Source organism: Pteronotus mesoamericanus, unplaced genomic scaffold (genome assembly GCF_021234165.1).
Source record: "Pteronotus mesoamericanus isolate MK-2021 breed Mesoamerican mustached bat unplaced genomic scaffold, CSHL_Meso_final contig_105, whole genome shotgun sequence".
In the NCBI taxonomy this organism is placed as follows: domain Eukaryota; kingdom Metazoa; phylum Chordata; class Mammalia; order Chiroptera; family Mormoopidae; genus Pteronotus; species Pteronotus mesoamericanus.
Window position 1 is genome coordinate 9,017,101 of NW_026555006.1, and position 17,616 is coordinate 9,034,716.

At 41.5% G+C, this 17,616-nt stretch overlaps 1 protein-coding gene across 3 annotated transcripts in view; it reads right to left on the minus strand.

Moving 5' to 3' along the window:
- Positions 1-14,071: 14,071 nt before the first annotated feature.
- The window catches only part of OMA1 (OMA1 zinc metallopeptidase), a 61,309-nt gene continuing 57,764 nt past the window's right edge, over positions 14,072-17,616 (minus strand). For all 3 annotated transcript variants that reach the window (XM_054573832.1, XM_054573841.1, XM_054573823.1), the window contains exon 9: positions 14,072-14,484. In XM_054573832.1, the coding sequence (XP_054429807.1) occupies positions 14,299-14,484 (186 nt within the window). In that variant the 3' untranslated portion in view covers positions 14,072-14,298. The remainder of the gene's footprint in view (positions 14,485-17,616) is intronic.

The window sequence follows — 17,616 nt, forward strand, 5'->3', positions numbered from 1 at the left end:
GAATCCAACCTCTCAGGTTACAGAGGCAAAAACAGACTCAAAAGGGTTCATCTAAGACTTTCCAGGAGTTTCTGGAAGGATGAGCTAACACGGTGTGAAGCACTCTGCTGGGCTTTTGCATACGTTCTAAGTGCTGGTGATGGCAGGGCTGCTATTAGCTGACCAGGACCTTTTTTAACTAAGAAAACCACCCTCCTCTGGGTAGGTGCAGCCAAATGGTGACCGGCCTGATGAGCTGTGAGCAACTTTGTGTCAAAGAGGTTGGCACAGTAGTGGGGACTCAAATATGTCAGACCCTCTGACCTGACCCCCTCAGGTACCCCACTACAGACTTATCACCCAAGTGCAGAGGTGCTCAGATGGAGGCGGCAGCTCTGCCTTCCTGGAAATATTGAAAAAAATAGTTACTTGTGCTCTGCCATCTGCTCTACATGTCTACATGCCTTCTCTCTTCCCAGTCCCCAGTATTCTCATCTCCTGATTATTAAAACCATAAACACATATTGCTCTGCTACTGTCATAGCCACTGGGGGTTCAGGAATGAGAAGCTGAGAGTCTTCTTTCTTAGAACTTCTGGTCCAGTGAGGGTCAGGGAGAGAGAGTAGAAACAAGCATAAAAATAAGAAACTGCTACTCAGTGCAAGAAAAGCAACAACAGACTCAACCCGTCACGTGTGAAAATATGGATCCAAGATTTTCCACAACAAAACCAGTTTCAAATCATTTTAATGTTCATTCAAAAGTGGCAAATTGTTGGGCATGAGTTAATATGCATGACTGTTTTATTATGAAATACTTCGGGCATTAAAAAAAATAGGTACAGTGAGCAACCTTGTACCAACCATCCAGGTTAAAATAGAAAACCCAATTGCATTCTCCTTTCTTTCCAGTAGTAACCACACTCCTGGATCTGGCGCTTATCACTCCCTACTATGTTTTTATATTTTTATTACATGTGTACATATCTACAAATGATGTATTGCTTTGTTTTACATGTTTTCAAACATTATATTAATGTTATTGAATACAACCTGTATGTATAACTACAGAACTTTTTTTGGTTTCTTTCAACATTATATTTTTGAGATATATCTATGTTGATTGCTAGATCTCTAATTCACTCATTTTCACTGCTCTATAGTTATTATTTCATTGCATGGCAATACCACAGTACTGATCTCTTTTCTTGGTGGTAGACACTTGGGTTGGGGAAATAGAATCACTATGTCTATCTATTAGAGTTCTCCAAGAAGCAGACACCAAGATGGGATCAGATGTGCAAGGGAGTCACGTGAATGATGGGGGAGATAAGGCAGTAGTAGACAGGGAGAACCTTCCAACCATAATGCAGGTCTGACATATATGAAAGAAGAGTGGGAAGGAAGGAGGACTAAGTTGAAAGAGCTTCTGACTAAAGCACCATTCTAAGAAAGTCTCAGCTAGGCCAATAGGGAGTCTCCAAGCAAAGGCTGTCCATCAGAGGTGTCTCATGAGGCAGAAATGGCCCAATCCAGCTCCGATACTCCTTCTGTGCTCAGCCACTGGTTGGGGGCAGCCCAGATGAAGTGTCACAATGGTCCTGAAGGTAAGGAAGCTTGAACATTAGTCAACCATGCTCCCCACAGTGAGTTCTCTTGAGGGCGGGTCTAAAGGGGGTCCACGCCCTCCATGGTTGCCATATTGTGCATGAGCAGAGTAGACAGATTCTTTCTCTGCCTGGGAGACTTTCATTCATTCATTCATTCTCTACCATATGGGGAAAAAAAGTGAGATGTTTGAGAAGGTCATCATAGAACAGTGTCATTAAAGCCAGGTCTGGGAGGGCTGTTTTGGGCATCATTGCAGTTTCAGTGAGCTACTTCCATTTCCTTCTTTGTGACAACCTTGAACTACAGTCAAGTTCCCAAGAGGCTCCTTGGTAAGGTTTTGGAATCATGTAGAGCTGCATTTCATTCTCATCTCTACCACTTGGTTATTCATACAAGTCATTTTGCTGCTGGAGGTCTCACTTTTCTCATCTGTAAATGATGATAACCAGACCTATCCAACGGAGTTGTTATGGGGATAGAAATTAATGATATAAGCATAGTGTCTAGCAAATATAGTTGCTGCTTAAAAAATTTTAGTTCCTTCCCCTATCCCTTTAGGCCATTGTTAGGGATATAGAACCCATTCTTGGATGTAATCATTCTTCTCAAACTGAGAAATGTTTACAAACTTAGAGCCCTGGTTCTACAAACTCCAGCTATCTACAGCAATCGGGGTGAAGTGAAATGATCTCCACTGAACCTTCTTATTCACACCCATCACTCTTTCTAAAGCAGCATTTGTGATTAATCTCACTCTAGGGCTAAATCGGTCCCAAGCGCTTCCAAGGCACTTGATAAAGAAGCTCTCTGATTTATAGCAAACACCATTATTGAGCGGTGGCAGAGAGAGGCCACTGGGGGATTTGTCTTGCTGGAAACTGTCCATTGGAGCCATTTTTTCTATTTTCCTGGATATGGGCTCAATTTATTTCAAAATAGATAAACAGGGTCCTATTTTTGTTCCCTTGGTGGGGTAGGAAGGAGCGAGCAGTTGGGCAATTTTCTAAAATAAATAATAATACTTAATACACTAAATTAAGGAAGCTCTTTATAGCCTACACAGACATCAGGATTTAGCAGAAGTCTAGGGATATAGCAGGTCTTTGATAAATGTTCGTGGTATATATAATCATTTCATTTACTCCTCATGGTGGCCCTGTGAAGTATAGCAAGTCCATTCTTCCCATTTGAGAAAGGGGGAAACTGAGGTCCACGGGTAAGAAATGGCAGAGCCAGAACTCTAATGTAGACCCAGACCTGACCTTTACCAGTCACTACACCATTGCGCATGGTGGTCCTGGGACAGAGCCCTCATTCCCGATGCTTGAGCACAGACACCTGAGACACTATCTCAGAGTGAAAACCTGGTCAGCCACAGCTGGAAGCTCTTCTTCATTGAGTCTTTGGGTCCATTTGGTCCTAGCTCAGAACACGCTTAAGGAACATTTGCCTCTCCCATCTTTCTCACTTCTGCCTATTCTGAGCCTGACCCTCCTCTCCAACACACCTTATGGATGGTAGTTTTGTCCTTGCTTGAACTTCCCAGTGGCTGAGAGCTCCATACCCAGTGGAGCTGTCCACTTTTGAGAGCTCTTCTTACCTGACTGGGCCAGGATATTGTGCCTATAATGCAATTCCCTGGAGCTTAGACTTAGCCCCAGGCAGAATAAAAAAGCTCAGGCTCAGGCAGACATAGTCTGAAGCACGGTCTTTCCACTTACTCGCTGTGTAACACTGGGAAAGTTATTTAAGTCATTTGTTAGAAGGAACCAATAACATTTTAACAGTAGGAATTATTTTTGGTGCAAGTAAAAGAATATTCTGTTAATATGGCATAAACAATAAAGACATTTAATTATCTCACTTCACAGAAAGTTTCCAGGGAGGCAGTGCCAGTGTTGGCTCAGCAACAAGGTGATGATAGGGTTCTGGATTGGCCACGATCCTTTTGGCTTTCCCTCAACTTCACTACAAGGCCACAAGAGCAACAAGCATCACATCTTGCAACAATACTTGCAAAACACAAATAGAAGACATGAGTTTAAAAGAATTTTTTAAACCTTTTCTGTAGCCTCTCTCTTATCAGGAAGGAAAATAGTTGTCATCCCTGGAAAATATTTGACTTTCCTTTATTTCTCATTGGCCAGATCTGATCCCGTGTCTACTCCTAGACCAATCACTGGCTTAGGGGGCAACGTTGCCAGGATTGATGGCAACAATTTATGATCATGATTTATCCCCTTGGACAGGGCACACTGTCCACCTGAGCAATACAAAGGTGTATTGAAAAGAAAGAGGAAAAATGGCTTTTGGCTGGCTGACAACATTAGAGTTGAGGATAAAATGGGATAATATGTGTAAAGTACTTAGTAGAGTCTCTGATATATTTTAGTCCATAAGTGTTAACTATTACTATTGCCTAATATTGTTATATATAAACATTAATAAAGACATCTAACTGCTCTCTGACCATCTTTCTTCCCCACCTAGAACTTCAGTTCTCCCTTAATTATGTTCTACTTTGATACTCATGCTCCTTGACAGAAAGGATAAGAACGTGATAGGGAGGGCTGTCTTGCTGCATAGCTCTATGCAGTGTTATTCACATTGTAGTCTGGGTGGGTGGTGCCCTCCAGAGGTGTGCAGTGTACAAGTTGTGTGAATATTAGCCTCAGTCTTGAATAGGAGTAAAATAGTTCTTTCTGTGTTATCTGTCTTCACCATACCATCTTCTCCCAGAAGCGGTTCCCTCATATCATTGGGATAACATAACTTTAATTTTAACTTTTTTTGTCTTATTTTATTTTTTGTCATTATTACTTTTTATAAGTCTCACTTAGAAACTTAACCTGAATCAACACCTTATCAATATCTTGGATAAAAAGCAGAAAAGGCAGTTCCGTTCCAGGGGGAGAGTCAGTGACCAGTTGTGGTCACTGAGCTTGACCAGGGGAGCTTGGTCTGTCCTTCTAGTGTCAAAGGGGCTGGGGGTAAGGGGGGACTCCTCACTCAAAAGGAGGGACCTTACCAGCAAAGGGCAGAAAAACCAGGGCAAGCAATGCCTGATTATTTCTTAATGTCATTTTGAGTGGAAAACAAAAGACTTTTGTTGAAAAACCATCTTATATTTGTCTGTTGACATTCTCTGACTTACCAAATAATCTCCTAAATAATTTGAGGCTGGGCAAGAAGTATATCTCCTCTCAGATTCTGACCCCAACTTGCCTTTGCAAATCATCTTTGGAAGCAAGTGGACTATGAACGACAAGGTTGAGAGGGAAAGAGAAATGGCAAGTAGCGATCAGTTACCATGTACCAGGCACCTACCTGCAAAAGCCCACTAGCTTCTCACAGGTGCTCAGGGGGGCCGATATTACCCAATATACGGTAGGAGTAAAATGAGTCCTGGGAAAGTGAGGTAATTTACCCAAGGTCTATCTGATTTCAAAGACATTTCTCCACATCACACTGTAATTTCATGCATTATAAACCAACCAGTCAGCCAAAAATCCAACCTACCGACACCTAGCACCTCCAGATGGCATTAATCTGGGGTCCATGAGCTTGAAAGGGTGACGTAGTCCAAATTGTGAGGTCTGGGTCAAGTCACCGAGGCTCTCTGGGCTCTAATTCCTTCATTCACATATAAAGCGGGACAACCATATCCACCTCCCAGAACTGTTGCAGGCATCAAAACAGCTCATGCACGTTAAGTGCTTCCAGGGCCTGGCTTGTAAGAGGTCTCAGTAACGAACGATGGCCTTATTATTGCCCTGGTTACTGATCTTGTTGTTAGCAACTGCGTCTCCAGAACAACCCGACCTGAATGACCTCGGCAGAGTACGGCTGAGCGCCCTGGGTAGGCCTCCCCAAGGCTGGCCTGTCTGCCCCGCCTGCGCTTCCCTCACATGTCAACTCCCAACAGATTCCCGTGTTCTGGATGAGGCCATTAAGTGTTCCTCTGCCATCTGTCTGGCTGTTAAATAAACTTCTCCTCCTGGATGAGCTGTCACGTGTGTGTAAATACCACTTTATGCCTGGACTATGATTTCCAAGTCAAAACTCCCACTGCATGGGTGACTATTAGGGTCACTCCGGATCCAGAGCCTATGAATCACAGATAATAGGTTCAAACCGTGGGGCTACTCTAGAGACTGATTGTGGGGCCTGAAAAAGCAATGACTAGCTATTGTGCTTGGGCATGTTTATCGCTACTCTGGGCATCAGAGGATCACTTTCCATGTCATCATCATTAGAAGAGGTAGGACTATGAAGGGACAACAAGCAACTTGTACCCTATAGTACAGTTTGCAAAGCCCATTTATATCTGACGGCTGACTTAATACTTCCTCAAAACAACCCGGAGAGTTAAGGATTATTAGAACTATTAGCTGTATACCCATGAGCTAGTTTCTTCATCTGTTAAGTGGGGTCATTATGGGGATTCAATAGTAGTAGTAGTAACAATAATAATAATGATAATAAAGTTTGATAGCTAACTCCACAGTTTGGGTTCCCCAAAAGCAGGCCATAAGACAGGCACTAAGTAAGGCACTAGGTGGTTTACTTAGCAGTAGCCTCAACGAGCATACATGAGGAAGAGGGAAAAGCCTGTACAGTATGCATTAAAGTGCATTAAAACTGTGGGCAACTGGAGGGGACCCATGGGAGACCCTCTGACAAACTGTGGGAAACACCCTAGAATCATCTCAAGAGGATGAAACATTTACCTACTGACTCTGATACCCCACTGATTGGGGGGACACACTGGGGGAGGGAATGCCCCTGCACTTCTGGGGTGTCCTTTCTTGTGGCTGAGTGAAATCCCGTGGTGCCAGAGAGATCTCTCAGGAGAGAAGACAACGGCAAAGTGAGAAAAGCACTGAAACTCTCTGTCGCTGCCTCAGGTGAGCTCAGGTGGGCAGAGGGGGCATGGGTGTGGCCTCAACAGTAATCCTGACAGTCTTGAGGTGCACTTCTTATATGTCAGGAAATGGCTGGGCACTGGGCATATACTTGGTCTTCACCCCAACCCCATAAAGCATCAGCTGTTACTATCTCCATTTTCCAGAGGAAGAAAACAGCCTTACAAAGTAAAGTAACTTTCCCAGAATGTGTCAGCCTCAAATCCAGGTCTGACTGTGTAGGCTGAGCTCTTAAGAGCAAATCCAAGAAGATTAGCCTGTTTGAAAGAATTGTGGAGACATACAGTGAGGAATTTGCCTGCCAACATTAAAATGTAATGCTAGTTACTATTCTTTATATTGATGTAAGAAACATGTACTGAGTAGCGCTTTAGATCCAGGAAAAAAAGAAAGAAAAAAAAGAGGGCTGGGACAGAACTACCCTCCAGGAGCTCCGAGGCCAGCGGCGGGCCCGAAGTGCAATGTGAAGGGAGTCTCCAACTCCACGACACACAGGAGAGGCGAGGCTGAGGTTCTGAGAGGCAGAGTGATGTGATCTATCACACAGCTGGTAAAGAAGGCAGGGTTTGAACCTGGATCTTTGGACCTCAAATCCTCCATTGTTTCCTAAACTAGATCCCTTGAAAGGAGTTAGCGCATTGTGATGAACTCAGGTTAAACTGGTAACCCAAATGACTCCGGGTAGCCATAGTGTCAAATAATCCTGTGATTTCAGATGGAGATAAGTACTATGAAAGAAATAATAAAGCAGGGAATTGGGTTAGTGTGTGATTGGAAGGTGTAGACTGGTAGGATCTTTCTACACCCTGCCATGGAGTGGCTGTGGGCAGAGCTGAGGCTTTTAGAACCCTGGGTACTGGGAGGAGGTTATGTAGAAATACCCCTGAGTGCCTGAGTAAGACTTTCCCTTCACTCTATTGTAAATCAAGGTTGCCCAAAAACTGTCTCGAGCATTCAAGTAACTCCTATTGCGTGCTTGTTTGTTTTCATTTATACACACATTCATTCACTTATTGGGCTTGAATTCCTTGAGCACGTATAGTATGTGCCAATTTGTGTTCCTGAAGCTTCCTGGGTCTTTCTCATAAACACCTTGCGGTTAATGGATTGGCTCATTGCAAGAGATGAGTGTTGGGAAATGGTGTTTGGAGATGCGATCATGGAAAGTTTCAGAGATTACAGAGCAAAAGAAAAGCCTTGGACACTAGAACAAAGGAAGGACCTCAAATAAATGTTCCCCATGTTGCCTGGACAATTGCTTTCATGTTCTGTGTGTGAGAGAAAGTTGTGAAAGTCAGCGAAAGAGTCTGAGTCTCACAAACCTAGTGGAGTTCCTGGAACAAGTTACACAGTCCTGTGAGCCTCTATTTCCTGATCTATAAATTGAGAGGAAAAAGCCATGCCTTGAGGAGCTTCTGTGAGGATTGAAAGGCCAGAAAGGTGGTGGTATCTTGTCGTTAGTAGGGCTCAACAGTTCCAATTCTCCAAGTCCATCATCTGGAGACTGGGCTGGCCATTCCAGGAAAAGGTTTACCTTTTTTCTGTAGCTTTAAGCATCAGAATGTAGAAACAGATGGACGTCAAGGACACTGTCTAGACTAGGGCCATTATAGGATTAATAAAATGACTGGGTTAAACACACATAAATCAGATTACAATAAAACATGTCACAGATAAGTTTCCCTGTCTCTCATACTTTAGTAGGAGCAGATCATCAGTTCCGGTTGTATTAAATGAGGTAAATGGCCATCCTGAGACAGGATGGTAAGAAGTTAGGAAAAGTTGACAAGTTGAGTAGGGAAACTGAGACAGGTAGTTGTACACAGTGGCCCGCAATTTTCAGTGACTGGCAGGGGGCAAAACTGGGAAAACAAGGACCCGGCCCCCAGGGTAACCTTCCCTCCTTGGAGGTAACATCTAGGCTTCAGTTGTATTTCAGCTCCAGGCCCAGAAAAGCAGCAAAAACCAGGTGGGCAATGCCAGGTCCCACAACAATGACTGAAGACCCCTGCTCTGCCACGGACCGGTCAGTGCCGAACATGACCCTGAAAGGGCCCAGCTGGAGAATTGATGAATATTCTGCGGAAACCCTCCAGGAGACCTGCCCTGAGATACCCACCTGCAAGAAAGAGAGAAAAGCCTCAAGACAAAGGACACATGTGCTCTCTCCCCCTAGAGAGGAGCAGCCCTTGTCGTTTCCTTTCCCTTCTTCCCCCTCACTTCTTTCCCCACAGGCACTCGGTGTCTCCTAAAGTCTAAGGCAATGGGCAGCGGGCAGCTTGTCCCAGGCTAATCCCTTGAACCTGGCCCCAAGGCCCCCTTTTCTGTGACTTCCCAGTGGACAAAGGCGGCCCAGCCTAGGCTCTCCTGTTGCTTCCTTTATGCTAAGCCCTTCTTTGTTTCACTGTCTCCAGCTCTAACAAATGTATCTCCATAGTCACCCTAACTAATAATCTTATAGGCCAGACTAAGACGTGGCTGGAATGTAAGAAACAGCACGGGTACAGCATTTGGGATGTTGTACAAAGCATATACACATTACTTAAAACCCATAATAATCCTGGGAGGGAAGCAGGGCAAATGTTACCATCCAACATTGCCAAAGAAAAGAGTAAGACTGGTCACGCTGCCCTTGATTCTCTCAAGGCTACTATAATATCAGAGGGGCATAGTTGTGGGAAAAATTAAATTCAACCCACTTTTTTTCTGTGCCAAAATAAGTTCCTTTTTAAAACATATCCTTAAATACAGAATAATAGAACCCTTAAGTAGAACATCCATCGTCCCTGACCTACAAAAATATGGTTATACTTTGATACATTGGTCAAAATTAATGCATCTAAGTTTTACTTTCTTTTATATTCTGAAGAAGAAATAAGGCAAATCTGATTTTAGACTCATGCTGCATAGGATGAGGCCCCAGGGCCCTTATGGTCTATAACGATGGTATTGGGAATCTGCCAGATATGCTTAACAGCTCAAAGAGCCTAACTAAAAATTTTATATTTTCTCTCACACAATTAGGCTACCCAGATTAATTAAAATCACAAATTTTTCTTTTGGCTGAAATTTTGGTAACATCCAAGATCACATAACGATCAGAGGTCCTGATTGGTCTTTGATGATATCACAGAAATTCTGAGAACTGCAAGCAGGATCACACAGCGACTTATGCCCCAGTGCCTAACTCGCTCAACTCCTAAAAGCCAGCACAGCAAGAAACCACGCTTCTGAGCGCCTGCTCCTAAGTCTACTCCAAATTCTCAGGGCAGAGAAATGTTATGGGGTAAAAGTCCATGCACACAGAGCCAGGTACTGTAAAAGGAGTCCTTGGGGGTTAAAGGTTGGGAGCCATTGGGCTACCTGTGAGAACTATTGGTTTTCTGGTGGAAGTTAAGGGGCAAGGTGTAGTGATAGAATACCAATAGGGTTTTCTTGCCAGTAAGGAAGTAGCAGGTATTTCTTACCACAGATTAAGGAACTCTCTAGGGCCTAACAGAACACATTAAGAGATGATAAACAGGAATTTTATCCTTCATGCATATGAACATACTTAAATGGAAATTTTTACCACCTGTCAGAGTATTAAAATGAGTGCTTTTAAATAAGGGAACAGAGGCCATTGGCCCAGCTGTTTACAACTGAGGGGTGAAGGGAAATGAACACTTTTCATTCCCACTCCCTTTATGAGATTTGCCAAATGAAGTGGCAGTAAACGGACGAAGAGCACAGACCTTGGAGTCAGAGACAAGGGCCTGATTCTCAGGTGTACCATTATGTGCTGAGCAGTGCTGGGTACACAGTTGCTTAATATCTGCGCTTCAGTTTCCAGCCAAAAAATGGAGACAATACTTCCCTCTCCAAAGAACGCAGTATTGCTGACAGAGCACTGGATTATGAATCAGTGAGTCCTCTCCTTGCGACCCCAGTGCTGCCACTTACTTGAAGAGCACACTTGGAGAATGTGCCTAATTCCTCCAAGCTTTAGTTTTCTCCTCTAGGAGTCAATAGCACTTCTCCCTCCAACCTCATAGGTTGATTTTGAGGATCCAAGATAATTCAGGCCGGGGAAAAATATGTCTTGTAAGTGGTGAAGCAAACAGGCTAATGCAAACTTACTATCATATTAATGTGAGACTTATGCTACATTGTTTTTGCTCAGATTAACTATCTGAGGCAACCAGATCTTTGGGGAATTCTTGGTTCTTTGCCTAATGAAAGAGGTAAAATGGTAATAAGTTTTTATTCCAGTTACTGAGCAAACCCTGTGGTTGCATGTCTCCCACCACGTCTTCAGCAGCTCTGTTTGGGTGATCCTGTCTGTACCCATCCTCAGCTCCGGCCAGTCAGGATAATCCTACCCCCTGCCATGTGACTGCTTTGGGGTGCTCCTTAGAGGGTGCAGTTAGTGTTGAAGGCTTTGTCTCAACAGCTGTGAGGTGAGTCACTCTTCCCCCAACCCTGGGAGCTGCCGACAACCATCTTGATATCATCAGGGAAGAGTGAAGCCAGAGCTGAGAAAAACTTCAGAGAACAAGAGCCATTGCTCTGACAGTTGCATGATCCTCTAGCTAAACTGTGTCTGAAGCTAGTGTATGTCCAGTTTGTCTGTTAGATGAGGCAATAAATTTTCTTGATTGACTTTGAGTTGCTTTTTTTCTGTTCTTGCAAGGAAAATCATTTTAAGAACTAGACCATGTAACCTTGAGCAAGTTTCGTTAACCCTCTAAACTTCAGTTTCCTGATCTATAATGGCGGGAGAGTATAATATCTATCATATATAGGGTTGCAGTGAAGTTCAATAGTGCTTGAAAAGTGCTTAGCACAGACCTTGGTACAAAGTAAGCATTCAATAAATTGCATTTCTATTGTTTGGTATTCCAGACATTGTGCTAAATGTTTTAATAACATAATTTCCCTTAATCGTCACATATGATCAATCCTACGAGGTAGGATTTATTATCCCCATTTCCCAAATGAAAAAATGAGGGTGAAAGACTTTAAGTGACTTGCCCAGGTTCCCATGGCTACAAAGAGGCAAAAATTTCATGGAGTACATTTCTCCTTTTTTTTTTTTTTTTTTATCATTTGACCAGATGATTGATGGTAAGTGTACAGTATCAGTAAAATATTAATTGATGTCTCTAATGTGCCCAAAACTGTTCGGTATTTGGAACAGAGCCTGACATGATAGTGTACATAGAAAACCCTCCATACTCCACCAAAAAACTACTTGATCTAATAAGTGAATTTGGCAAAGCAGTGAGATATGAAGTCAACATTCAGAAATGAAGGTATTTTTGTACACCAACAATGAAATATCAGAAACAGAAATCAGGAAAAAGAATCCCATTTGCTACAGCAACAAGAAAAATAAAGTACCTAGGAATAAACCTAACCAAGGAGTAAAAGACCTGTACTCAGAAAACTGTACAACACTGAAGAAAGAAATTAAGGAAGACACAAGTAAATGGAAGCATATACCATGTTCATGGGTTGGAAGAATTAACATCATCAAAATGCCCATACTTCCCAAAGCAATTTAGAGATTCAATACAATCCCTATTAAAATACTAATGACATATTTCACAGATATAGAACAAACATTTGAAAAATTTATATGGAACCATAAACGACCCTGAATAGTCACAGCAATTTTAAGAAAGAACAAAGTAGGAGGGATCACAATACATGATATCAAATTATATTACAAGTCCACCGTAATCAAAACAGTCTGGTACTGGCATAAGAACAGACATATAGATCAATGGAAAAGAATAGAGAGCCCAGAAATAAACCTGTGTCTCTGCAGTCAATTAATATTTGACAAAGGGGACAGAAGCATAAAATAGCCTCTAATAAATGGTGTTGGGGGATCTAGACAGCTACATGCAAAAAAATGAAACTTGACCACCAACTTATGCTGTACACAAAAATAAACTCAAGATGGATAAAAGACTTAAATATAAGTCACAATACCATAAAAGTCCCAGAAGAGAACACAGGCAGGAATATCTGATATTCCACACAGCAATATTTTCAATGATATGTCCCTTAGAGCAAGGGGCATAGTGGAAAGAATAAACAAATGGGACTTCATCAAAATAAAAAGCTTCTGCACAGCTAAAGAAAAAAATCAGCCAAATAAAAAGGAAACCAATCGTATGGGAAAATATATTTAATGATAACCTTGACAAGGGTCTGATCTCCACAATATATAAAGAACTCACACGACTCCATGCCAGGAAGACAAACAATCCAATTAAAAATGGGCAAAGGGCCTGAACAGACACTTCTCCAAGGAGGACCTACACAGGGCCCAGAGACATATGAAAGGATGCCCAGCATCACTAGCCATCAGAGAGAGATGCAAATCACAACCACAATGAGATACTGCTTCACACCAGTCAGAATGGCCATCATAAACAAATCAACAAACAAGTGTTGGCAAGGTTGTGGAGAAAAGGGAACCCTAGTACATTGTTGGTGGGAAGGCAGACTGGTGCAGCAACTGTGGAATTTCCTGAGAAAATGAAAAATGAAACTGCCGTTTGACCTGGCCATTACACTGCTGGGATTTTACCCTAAGAATCTGGAAACACCAATTCAAAAGAACCTATGCACCCCCGTGCTGTGGAAAACAGCAGTGCTATTTTCCAGCCAAGTGCTAGAAACAGCCTAAGTGCCCATCAGTAGATGAGTGGATCAAAAAACTGTGGTACATATACACAATGGAATCTACGCAGCAGAAAGAAGAAACTCCTACCTTTTGTGACAGCATGGATGGAACTGGAGAACATTATGAAAAGTGAAATAAACCGGACGGTGAAAGACAAATACCAAATCTAATGAACAAAATAAACTAATGAACAAAATAGAACCGGAGACATGAAGCATGGAACAGGCTGACAGTGGCCAGAGGGGAGGAGGGAGAGCAATAACGGCAGCAAGTGGGGGAAGAGACTAGCCAAAGAACACGTATGAACGACTCATGGACATGGACAATGGCGTGGAGGCTGAATATGGGAGCAGGGGGGTGGGCTGGGTGGAGGAGGGCAAAGGGGGAAAAATTGGGACAACTATAATAAGAATAACAATTAAGAAAAGAAGAAAAAAGACTTCAGGGCACCAGAAGCACACTGTGTCTACAAGGAAACGATCCCCTCTCCCCGTTTTGTTTCTCACTTAGTCACTTGGACCACAAATAGAATTACTTGTGCTTCCCTATGAAAGCAGCTTCTTTAGCTTCTTCCTATAGCTGTTTTCCTTCCTTGTCCATAGTAAAGATCAATAAATTCTCTCTCCCAAGGTCCCTTATTCAACATGATCCACCCCAATGCAAACCAATTTCTGTAAAAAGACGCTTTAGATTGTCGATTTCCCAGTTCATGATAATCACCCAGGCTAGGAAATCCATTTTAGGCTCAGCTGAAACCCTCTCTACAATAACAATTACTACATATTCTGATTTCTCATCCACTAGAGGTTTGCCTTCCAAATAAAAAGTACGAAATGGGTAAAATGTGTAATATAAATTTATTCTTTGACATTTCCCTCATTGAAGATACTTTAAAATAGATTTGAATACATCAATATTTCATGAAAAATACCTAGAAGAATTTAGGTAATACCTGTAATATACATGATTTGACTGTGAATATCAATTTTTTTCATTTCAAAGATTTTTTTTAAAAGTAACATAAAAATGATAAGGATTGCAATGTTCTTCATATATCTGGTATCTCATATATTTCAATTCAATTGCCAGTTCTCTTCTCAGCTATTTATGTTAACGGTATTTGCTTCTGTTTTTGAACGGGAAGAGTATCCACTTTCTGTTTCTTAACAGTGCTTTTTGGGTCCTCTTTCTCTGACTCTTCAAGAAAATGCTTCATGGTGAGTTTGAACACTAATCGAGGGTCTGGTCCAGAAAGTGGTGGGCAATTACACATCTCTCTAATTTTGAGAGCCTATAAAGAAAGAATAGAACAGAATACAAAAAAGAATACAAAACAATTATATACATATTCCAATAATTCTTAATATGCTCTATGCAAAATAATATAAGAATACTTTCTGTATTTTTTAATAAAAGATATCTTAATTACAACATATAAAAGAGAACCATAGACAAATTCATGGTAAATAGTTATATTTTCAAAATTTGTTCACATAATAATATATTTGGGGGGCGGGGGGGAAACTGTATCTGCAACAACCGCCCAATGTCCCAGTGGAAATAAACAAAATCTCTTTTATTTCAGTCAAACTCAGGCCAACCCTGAGAAAAATGGTTCAGATTAGAAAAGATGTAAAGACTTAGAGAGATTTTTTTTCAAGAAAAAGAAAAAAATAGAAAACAGATGTCTGAACATACTGAAAGAAAATATACATAACAGGGACCGTCTGCAGTGGAACTAGGGCTAATAACCTAGAAAAGCAAATAACCTAAGCAGATCAAAATCATGACAATTTTTAACTCCAAGAAAAATAAAATGCCGCAAGGAAAGGAAAACTAATCACAGTACACTACATGGCTGAGCTGTGACTACTGCTTACAATTTTTAGAACATTAAGTCTTGATCTAACCACAGTCAGAACTGAACCATACTGGAAAAAGGGAGAGCTGGATACCTGTGCACGCATGCACAGGGTGTAACAGGGATAAGGGGGAGCTTAATTCTCATCCTCTTTAGGGGAAAGTAAATAGACAATGCCTAAAACTGAAAAGTTAGGTAATAGCAATATGTGTGTTAGGTAGAATGATAGGAAATATCAAAAGACTGAGAGAGTTGAAAATGGCATCCTTTGAAACTGAGGGCAGAGTAGGGGGCCTACTGCTTTAAGTAACTAGCCTTAGAGAACTATGTGATTTTTTAAAGTGGGTTCACGAATGACTTTAAGATAAAAAACTAAAAATTAAAAATAATTTTTAGGAAAAAAGTCTTAATACCTAAAGCATTTAAAAAGAAACACATTCAGGGTAAAAAAAAAAAAAGTTTAGTTTTTTATTACCTCTAATTTTTTGACAGTGACATGGTTAAAGGAAGTAAATAAAGCCTGGAAGGGGGCAGTCAGTGCTTGGGGGAGTAATAAAATTTTAGGAAGTCTGCCCAGGCAAGGTCTCACTGATAAAATGACTTTGGGGAATAGAAGGAAAAGACCTGAGGACATGAGGAAAGAGGTCACATGGACACCAAGCATTCCAAGAAGCAGCAACAACAGTGAGTCCCGGCGCAGTCTGGCACGATGAGGGGGCCAGCAGAGTGGGAGCAGAATGGAGTCTCGGGGGTAAGGGCAGGCTATGCAGGATCTCTCAGGACATGGCAGATAATGCTTTTAGGTTTTACCCTGAGTAGGCCTGCCTCAGATAATTGTGTAGTCCATGGCAAGAACCCAAATGGAGGCTCAGATACCATTTGTTTAAATATGAAAACTGTAAGTCAAGCTCATTAATTACTATATAAAATACGTTCTATACTCCCACACATTCAAAATGACCCTAAAGGCCAGGTACCAAAGTTAGAATTCTTGAATTCTGAAACATCTCAGGTTAGGGGGAGCCTACCTCAGCCCCTGCCACTGGCCTGCTGTCTGCTCCCTTCTCCTCTCCTCCCTGCCTCACCTGCACTGTGTAGGTCAGTCGCTGTGTGTGTGTGTCCAAGGGAAGAGATCCACACAGGTACTGGAAGCAGGCTCAACAGTGTTTGGGCGAGGAACTCCATTAGCCTAAAGACCTACAGCGCTGTGGTGGGGGTGAGGGTGTGGGGGGGGGCACTGATTCTTAGGTGGGTAAATTCCCTGAAGTTCCACAGAACGGGGAGCATGCCGCCGGAGGCAAGCCAGAAGAAGGCCTTCTAAATGGATCAAGCAAGGGAGGGAACTTGAGTCTAGGAGCACTTCTGACTCTGAATGAGGCTAAGAGTTACTGAAATACACTAAAGAAGAAAAAGCATTAAAGTGAAATTCTTTGGTGACAGGGCCTTGTCTGAATTTTCTTTGTATTTCACATCTTACATGAATGAGTATGTTAAGTAAATGTTCCTTAAAGTAAGCTGAACTGAAAAAACAAAAAACTGTTTCCTAACTATAGCACTAAAATAAGGAGACAGTCAGGCCCTCAGCTAAATGCTCACCTACTGTCCAGACCAGAATACCTTTCAGAGTGAAATGACATGCTATTAAAATTTACACTGAGTCATTGGGCATCATCTGAGACTGTCCTAGCAAAGTTGGGATATACAGTCAACTTTTTACTCCTTTATAACTACACAGATATATTTTTCCAAGTAAGAAGCTGATCTGTCATGGCTGTTACATCACATGCCTAGGGCCTTAAATGGTATCTGTAAAAAGGACAAGAATGGAGTCCAGCAGGGAACAGCTGGCACGGCTGAGTTTAGCAATGTGAGATGCAAAGCAGCAAAGGGAAGAACAGAATGTTATCGCCTATAATCTTTTATATTCAGTAAAAGCTCTTCTTCTTTCCTTAAGTTCTCTTTTCAATGTTTCATAGTCAACAAATATTTAGAACACCAAAAGAGTAAGGTGCTAGGGACCCACTAGTCACAATAGAGAGTCATGATCCCCACCCTCACGCAAATTACTTTGCATTTCCCCAGTACTGGGCATTTGAATTGTTTTTATACTTTTGAATGGCTTTTACAAATTACTTTATGAAAATCTTTATTTAAGTAAAAGATGTTTTTAACCCCCTTTTGGGTTTACTTGAAGCATACCCCCAAAATAGAATGATTTGATGAAAGCATAAGAACAGATTATAATTTTTGTTATACAGGACCAAACTGCTTTATACCAGAAAGCCTTTACCAACTTAAAATGTAATCAGCATACAGGCATATCTAAGTTATTCATAATTTATAAAACAGTATTTCATGATTTTTACCTATATAGTTACATAATTTCAAACCTCAGAATCCTTAGCACTCATCAGTTAAATTTACAAATGAGGAAATTAAGCTCCAGAGAACAAAAAGCAGCTTAGAGAATGTTTATAGGAGCTTTATTCAAAATTGCCAAAACTTAGAAGAAACCAAATTGTCCTTCAGTAGGTGAATGGATAATTTGTGTTACATCCAAAC